Source organism: Musa acuminata, chromosome BXJ2-3 (genome assembly GCF_036884655.1).
Source record: "Musa acuminata AAA Group cultivar baxijiao chromosome BXJ2-3, Cavendish_Baxijiao_AAA, whole genome shotgun sequence".
NCBI classification, from domain to species: domain Eukaryota; kingdom Viridiplantae; phylum Streptophyta; class Magnoliopsida; order Zingiberales; family Musaceae; genus Musa; species Musa acuminata.
The window spans coordinates 2,877,712-2,886,574 of NC_088340.1; the positions used below are offsets into that span (position 1 = coordinate 2,877,712).

General features: G+C 34.8%; 1 protein-coding gene across 1 annotated transcript; it reads left to right on the forward strand.

The window, feature by feature from the left end:
• The first annotated feature begins 112 nt into the window (after nt 1–112).
• Nucleotides 113–4,373, forward strand: LOC103977349 (probable beta-D-xylosidase 7). The gene is made up of 6 exons (XM_009392842.2): nt 113–520; nt 694–990; nt 1,312–1,481; nt 1,666–1,763; nt 2,896–3,657; nt 3,784–4,373. The coding sequence occupies exons 1-6, from the start codon at nt 113–115 to the stop codon at nt 4,371–4,373; spliced, it is 2,325 nt and encodes a 774-aa protein (XP_009391117.2).
• Nucleotides 4,374–8,863: the final 4,490 nt, after the last annotated feature.

Here is an 8,863-nt window from a genome sequence, read left to right on the forward strand (position 1 = left end):
TATTATATCCTAATTTCTATTGAAAATTCATTTCCAATGAGCAGACTTTGGTCAATCGCCTCTATATATATCGTCGGTGTCTTTGGCTTCCCAACTCATAGCGGCTAAGAGGATGGGAACTCGGGGTCTCATCTTTTCAAGCGCACTAGTGCTGCTGCTTCTTGCACAACCGGTCTCAGTCGTTTCAGCCTCTCCTCCCTTTGCATGCGATCCTGCAAGCCCATCGACGCGAAACTACGGATTCTGTCAGACGACGCTGCCCATCGACAAGAGGGTGAATGATCTCATTTCACGCTTGACCTTGGAGGAGAAGATACAACAACTGGATGATGAAACTCCTGCAATCCCCCGACTCGGCGTGCCGAAGTACTATTGGTGGTCGGAGGCATTGCACGGTGTGTCCTCCTGGGGACATGGTATCCACTTCGACCCCCTCACCATTCCAGGTGCTACCAGCTTCCCCCAAGTTATACTTACCGCAGCATCCTTCGACCAATACCTATGGTATCGTATCGGACAGGTAGTGCATGCTCCAAATTCCTCCATTGTAATGTTCGTGATTGTTTTATGCTAAGTATGATGGAAACCGAAGGACTTGGAGTAGCTTAAACTTAAGAAGTTTGATATGTCAGTATATCTCTAGGAAAGAGGGAGACTAATGTTAGTGGTTGCATCTTCTTCTGATGTTCGAAGGCTATCGCGGTGGAGGCTCGAGCACTGTACAACGCGGGACATGCTGATGGATTGACATTTTGGTCGCCAAACGTGAATATATTCAGAGATCCCAGGTGGGGCAGAGGCCAGGAGACTCCCGGTGAGGATCCCACGACGGCAAGCAAGTATGCCGTAGCCTTTGTGAGAGGACTACAGGGCGATTCCCCCACAGGGGAAAGGCCCGGCCAGCTGATGGCTTCAGCTTGCTGCAAACACTTCACAGCTTATGATTTGGATAGATGGAACGGCACCCTTCGCTATACCTTCGATGCTCGGGTAAGTTACTAGTGTAAGAATGATGTGTTCCCGTCAAGAAAGAGAGAGATCATACGTGAGTACAATCAATAATAACATGATATTGCTAGTCTAGAATCAAATCAAATAATAGGATAAAGATAAATTAAGATGGAAGAAAAGAAAAAAAAAACAGTTAAAATATTTATAAAATCTTAAACTACTTTTTAACTTAAGTTCTATGCATCCAATAAAAAATACTAGTTTAAATCTTAATAGTTACTACTTACACAACACAACTAAATAAATGATCGATCATATTTGAGGAGCGAGCATCTCAGTGGCTTGTTTGGTGCTGCTCAGGTGACGGCTCAGGACATGGAAGATACTTTTCAGCCGCCTTTCAGAGGCTGCGTCCAAGAAGGTCGAGGCACTTGTGTCATGTGTTCCTACAATCGCGTCAATGGAGTACCCACCTGTGCTGATCACAATCTTCTGACCGAGCAAGCCAAAAACGCGTGGGGTCTTGATGGGTATAATCGTAGGGATTTCGTATTAGTATGAGCTGGTTATTAATAGTCCCTTCAATTCAGATCACTGACCTATTGTTTTGATCCAATGTCTGTGTTTAGCGAAACATAATGTCACTACGAAGCATCTCTCTTCTTTTCTCTTCGTCTTCTTCCTTACTATCATCATTCTTTGACTATTCCTCAGGTACATTGCTTCGGACTGTGCTGCAGTTGATTTCATTTATGGTGCTACGCACTACGCCAAAACGCTCGAAGAGGCTGTTAGTTATGCTCTCAAAGCTGGTAAGAAGGATTATGCATGGCTTTTATTGTTTATAGCTTGTACAACTGACACAACATAAGCAAGCAACAGACTTCTAAAGGGCCAAAGGCTTAATGTAGCAAGTCCATGATCCTTTTATTTCTCTTACTAATTCAGCCTTAGATATTTGTAAGGGTCAAAAGCTTAATATAGTAAACCTATATAATAATAATAATAAATAATAATAATAATAATAATAATAATAACAATAATAATAATAATAATAATAAAATTCACAATTCTCAATTATTTAGGATCAATTATAATAAATCTTTTATGATCATTGATATAATTTAAGTTTAGAATATTTAAATCTTTATTTATAGTTTTTATTAAAATCTTTTTAGGACTTCTTTAATCTCTTCTGATACAACTAACATTAATTATTTTACCTCTTCTGACTATCGTATTTGAAGGCCTTCTATGTACATGCTTATATCATTTTAAATGATTTTCTCTCATTTTATCTTTTATTAAAGTAATACCTAATTATTCATAAATAAAAATATTTTTTCTATCTTTCCTAATAATTTCATATATCTATCTCAACATTTTCATCGCAACAACATAAATTTTTTTATATTTTGTTTATTAACTATCTAACCCTTAGATCTATAAAATATTATCGATCTCACAACTATCTTATAAAATTTTTCTTTTAATTTTAGAGGTGTCCGATGATCACACAAGACTCTTAATGCCTCTTTTCATTTTAACCATCTTATTTTTACTCTATAAATAATATATTTATAGATTTTTCTATCTTGTTAAATAATTAATCCAAAATACCTAAGGTTTTTACTTAGAGTAATTTTTGTCCATCTAATTCAACTATATTCGTTTGTCTATTTTTATAATCACTAAGCTTGCATTTTATATACCTACTTAATTTAAAATATTTAGTTTCTAAGATTTACCTTTGTAGCTTAAGTTTATAATTAAGTCTATTTAGACTCTCATCCATTAACATAATATTATTAGCAAATAATATATATCAAGAAGATCTACGACTAATAATTGCATCGATTATTTCTCTTCAAAGTCGGTGTTGCGAAGATGAACATACTTGTCCCATGTCGAAAGAAGTACTAATCATGTCCAAAAAATTTGCAGGAGTGGATATAAATTGCGGTAAGGCTATGAGTCAGCATGTAGGAGCTGCAATAAAAAACGGGAATATATCTGAAAGTGATGTAGACAGAGCCCTATTCAATGGCTTCTCCTTGAGAATGAAGCTTGGACTTTTCAATGGAGATCCACAAAAGCTACCTTCAGGGGATATCCCCCCTAGCCAAGTCTGTTCGACGGAGCACAAAAACTTGGCTCTCGAAGCAGCCCAAGCCGGCATCGTTCTCTTAAAGAACATTGGCAATACCCTTCCTCTAGCGAGATCAAACGTTACATCTCTTGGTGTGATTGGCCCAAACTCTAACGCCCCTCCGAGCCTTCTGGGTAACTACAATGGCCCTCCTTGCGAGGTTATCACCCCACTTGACGCATTGCAGAGGTCCGTCAACAACACCCGATTCGCAATAGGGTGTAACGTTCCTGGCAATGTCAGTGATATCCCCGAAGCTGTCCAATTGGCGAGCTCAGTGGACTATGTCATCATGTTCATGGGGTTGGATCAAGATCAGGAGAGAGAGGATCTTGATAGGACGGATTTGGTTCTCCCAGGAACGCAGCAGACTCTCATATCCAAAGTTGCCGAAGCAGCAAAGAAGCCCATCATCCTGGTGTTGATTTCCGGTGGTCCGCTGGACATTACGTTCGCAAAGGACGACCCGAGAATAGGAGCTATCTTGTGGGCAGGTTTTCCCGGTGAAGCAGGTGGATCAGCGATCTCAAGCATCATCTTTGGAGACCACAATCCAGGTGAAACGTCTCATGATTTCTTTGCTATGTAACATGCCAATGTTCACGCTAACTCGCAAGACTTCGTATCTTTATACCGGTAAGGGTTACTTCACGCTACTTACTTGATCAACCTGGTCGGCGCAGGGGGGAAACTGCCTGTTACTTGGTATCCACAAGAGTTCACAAAGGTGCCGATGACCGACATGAGGATGAGGGCCGACCCTGCCACGGGCTATCCGGGACGCACCTACAGATTCTACAACGGCAAGCCCGTCTACCAATTTGGTTATGGGCTCAGCTACTCCAGTCATTCATATGAATTCGCAGCTGGAACTACAACTTCGATCTACCTGAACAACTCGTTGTCTCCCCAGGCTCACCCGAATGATCCAAACACTCTCAGTTATGACATCGCAAGCTTAGGCTTCAACACATGCGGAGAACTTAAAATCTCTGCTACGGTCGGCGTCAAGAACCATGGTCCCATGGCCGGACGGCACCCTGTGTTGCTCTTCTCTCGCTGGCCATCTACAGAACATGGTAGGCCGGTGAAGCAGCTGGTGGATTTCCAGAGCGTGCACTTGGAGGCTGGAGAGAGCACCAAAGTGGAGTTTTCTCTGAGCGCTTGCGAGCATCTCAGCCGAGTCACGGACGATGGCAGAAGGGTGTTGGACAAAGGATCCCACTTCTTAATCGTTGGAGATGAGGAGCATGAAATCAGCATCATCGCCTGATGATCTCCGCAGGCCATTTAGAAGCGTAGCTTGTATTCCTCCTATCACTCGTAGATCGACGCAGACATTCGATGAAATGCACACTCGATCTTGTTTCTTGCTTTCCATGGAGTGATTTGGAATGAAACTTATTTTATTACAAGGTGTTAATTTCCCAAATAAAAAATAATATTAAATTTATTAAGGAGAATTAGAGCCATCATAAAACCAAAATGGGGAAATTACTCAGCCAAAAATAAAAAAGAGTTACTCCATTGTCTTTGCAAGACACATGCAAACCGTAACCTCAAAACCCCAACGAAAGGTCTTTAGAGAGTATGAATATGTTTGATTACATTAAGTTTCCAGGAGGATTACATTTCGAACTTCGATTCGTGAGTATGCTTCACATTATGAGCAATTTATGATAAATTATTACACCCATATTATATGACACTGTAATAATAGACTAATCAACTCGGATGTCTCGATGATGTATTAATCATAAAAGCTCAAATAGTAAATTGCATCATTACAAACAATGTTTCTTTTTTTTTTTTCTTTCTTATAAGCAAACTATCGTTAATCTTTCCTCGAGGATCCACATCTGAGTAGGTCATTGTAGTCTTAATAAAATCATTATCATGAGCAAATGCATCCGACATCTTTAGAATTAATTTTTTTTCATAAAAAAAGAATGCTGGCTAAGGATGTAATGATATTAGCCAATAGTTTAGAGTCTATTTAAATCATCATATTTATTCAACAATAACAACACATAAACCTTCAATAATTACAACAATCTTATAATAGATGCTATTTATTGAATTTTAAAATTTGATCATAAAATTAATTGATGAGCTAAATAAACTAATATATTTTTTATCGTAAACTTGAACCATTAAATGTCCAAATCTCGAGCTAGAGAGTCGAACATTGTGTTAAAAAATTATCAAGCAAAAACTTAGATATCAAGCTGAATGATTGATTGACATGCTGAAGAACATACTTAATGCTATAAGTTTGTGATCAAAATCCTAACTCTTATTGCTATTAAAATCCTAACACTATAAAAAAAAAAAACACTTGCAACTAAGAAAAATCACATAAGCTCTTAATGATCAAACCCAATTCCCTGATTGATCCCAACAAATATAAGCCAACTTGAGTGAACTAGCCGAGTAGCCTAGCCCAATTGTTAATATGAGTGACATGGCTCTCTATATAGGCCAAACCATGGGCTAATTGTGCTAGCTAAACCAATGGCTTGACATAAAAAAAGGTTATTATATAATAATTTAATTATAATCAATATTATTAATCAATGTAAAGAAATTTTAGGAAAAGTTGTAAAAAAAATCATAGAATTACAAAAAAAAAACCCAAAATATAGGAAAAATTATAGAAAATTTTAAATGATAAGAATGAGATAATTAGGTTATATTTAATGTTACAACAACCTAGGACTAGTGATATATATCCCTAAAATTTCATGTAAAAATTTTATAAGGGTAACTAAATAATAAAATTTATCCAATCTGATTGACTTGTCTTTTTTGAAATTGAAACCCTTGTTTCATGTTACCCACTTCTTTTGACTATGATTGACTTATTGATAATACCACATCCTATCTTATAATATAGATATATTTATATTCATGTAAATACTTGATTTGATATGACATGAGTATGTTGATTGATTCATGTTAGAGTAAAGGGATACTTGTTTTTCTATTGAGATATCAAGCTAATACTGATAAGTGATTCTCTTTGGATGCCTTTGGGACTTAGGGATTAATGGACTATTAGATATCATAGTTATTTAATCTTCTCCTCATGATAGGGGAGATGTGTCATTATCATGAATTATGAGGCATAACTCTATTAGTTGTTGGGAGTGTAATACAATTGATCTTCATCATTTGTTGGGAGCGATCTTAAGAGAATTAAATATCTCAATGATGATGAGGTGTATACAATGCCATATATGTAAATATGTTTTGATATGATTTGTTAATTGTGTTTAGCATTTTATAATTTATTATCTATTATTTGTAATATTTTGCTTGTTATCTTATATTGTATTATCTAGCTTCATATGCATTTTAACTATTCAAGATTATCTTACTTAGAGTCACAAGTCATTTAGGAGATAATACGAACAACACATGCATATTCAGTGTAACTACCTATGAGTGATCAATCTAAAACTTACTGGCATCATATATTCTTTATGATCGTCTAATATGTATCGAACAAAATTATAATCATCGGTGAAAGCAATAACTAAATGTCATACTTAGGATTGTCATTCCTAATGGTTTCATAATTATTTTCTACATACAGAAATCATAAAGGATGTATTATTGAGGCAACCTTGACTTGAAGCTCCTTACTACAAAATTTCAAATGATGAAATGTGAACTTGACTTGATTGTGTTGCAAAGATGTGTAATCTTAAGAGACAAACTTCTCTTTGATTATGTAAGATAAATTTTTTAAATTATTTTTTAAACTTTTTTTCTCAAATAATTAGATAAAAAACATCATTAGGACTATTACGAAATAAGTCAATTATTCTTCAATTATAAGAAGATAATAAATATTAATATACTAAATAAATATTATTTATTAAAAAATAATTATATTTTTCATGGGATAAGATATTAATATAGAATATAAAATTAGCTAGCCACCATTCGTCATGTCAATACTATGTCAAACCAAACACTCTCTTGTCTATAAAGATCGAAGTCCAAAAGATAGCTCGGATCAATTACTAAGTTGTCGAGTTTCCTCCCCTATGAAATATTCACAAGAATACTTTAAAAGATCATAAGACGGTTCAAATCAGTTACGAACTAGCTCTCTTATCGAATATTCGTAGGAATATTCTTATAAGATTAAAAAATAATCTTGGTTAGTTACAAATCGACTCCTTTATGAAATATTCTGAGAAATATTCCAAGAAGATCAAGAGACGATTCCAGTTGAATATAAACTGTCTTTTTTATAAGATCTTCATAAGATATTCTCCCCCCTTTTTATGTTAATGTCAAATATGTCAAAGAAAAGGTACAACTAAGTATTAACTGTTAATGTCAAATATGTCATAGAAAAGGTACAACTAAGTATTAACTGTTAATGTCAAATATGTCAGAGAAAAGGTATAACTAAATATTAACTTGAGAGTTGGAGGAATCGACTCGAGAAATCCCTCCCAACAAATTAAGGATAGAGAAACCCTGTTCTACCCTAGATGGCTCCTTGCATATAAATCAAGACCATAGCAGATACATACATCAACAATATTTTTCCTTAACAGATATCAACAAAATATAATAAAAGAACATTAATTGATGATTGATGCATATTGTAAATAAGAATCATAAAATTATACATGATCATTGGCTAACAAATGGAGGTCCAAACTCTTAGAATAGCATATACTAACTTAATATCCATATTATAATATTCCATTTATAGATTACCAAATAAAATCAACCTACTAATATTGATCTATATATGTATCCATACTTATAGTCATAATCAACATAATATCATATATAACGTTCTAATAAAATATTTATCATAAACTTAATGTGCAATCTACCTAATCAAATGTAACAACATACACAACATGAAAATATATGTTAAATCAGGAATCAACAACAACATGCATAAAATTTTAAAATTAAATAGAATAAATAGAAAAATTACAATTAATAAATAAAATCAAGGGAAGATAACATATCCACACCTACCACTTCATTTCTCTTTATTTTCTCTCCTTTAGTTGAATTCTCCATTATTGGATTGCTGTTGCTGAAATAAGAAGTAGAGAAAAAAAAAAGTGAGGCGATTTTAAGGAAAAAAGAATAAAAAATAGAGTTTTTCACCTTAGTCCATTACCAATTAATATTTATAAATAGGCCTTCCAACATGACTAAAGTGATTAATGACAGATATAAAAATAAATTTAAGAACTTCACAAAATGTAAAAAATAATCTGGATATAAGGTTAGGGTAAGTTAACTATTTTGCGTCAAATGAGTGTCAAAAGCATATACCTTTTTAGAAATACTTAGCAACTATAAATCAAACAACAATTTTAATACATAAACAAAAATAAAGTTGGAGAACCTGAAAAATCAATTGGATTTTTATGCCATATCTGTTTTATTTTTTAATTAATGTATTTCCTATCAGGATATTAAGATGATGTCTTGCCTGTTAAAGAATTAAGAAAAATAGAAATATACAATGAATGGAGAGATGTATAGGTTTCTCAAATTAGAAAAAGAATAAGGAAGATTGCAATATTATATCCTAATTTCTGTTGAAAATTCATTTCTATTGAGCAGACTTTGGTCAATCGCTTCCATATATGTATATCGTCGTTTGTCTTCGCTTCTCCAGCCATAGCAGCTGAGAGGATGGGAACTCGGGGTCTCATCTTTTCCAGCGCACTACTGCTGCTGCTGCTCGCACAACCACCGGTCTTAGTCGTT

What these genes read in the sequence shown, in the direction of transcription:
- LOC103977349 (XM_009392842.2), top strand. Translation starts at nt 113, where the DNA reads ATGGGAACTCGGGGTCTCATCTTTTCAAGCGCACTAGTGCTGCTGCTT. An exon ending in GCTATACCTTCGATGCTCGG is followed by an intron (nt 991 to 1,311) that starts GTAAGTTACTAG and finishes GGTGCTGCTCAG; the next exon opens with GTGACGGCTCAGGACATGGA. An exon ending in AACGCGTGGGGTCTTGATGG is followed by an intron (nt 1,482 to 1,665) that starts GTATAATCGTAG and finishes ACTATTCCTCAG; the next exon opens with GTACATTGCTTCGGACTGTG.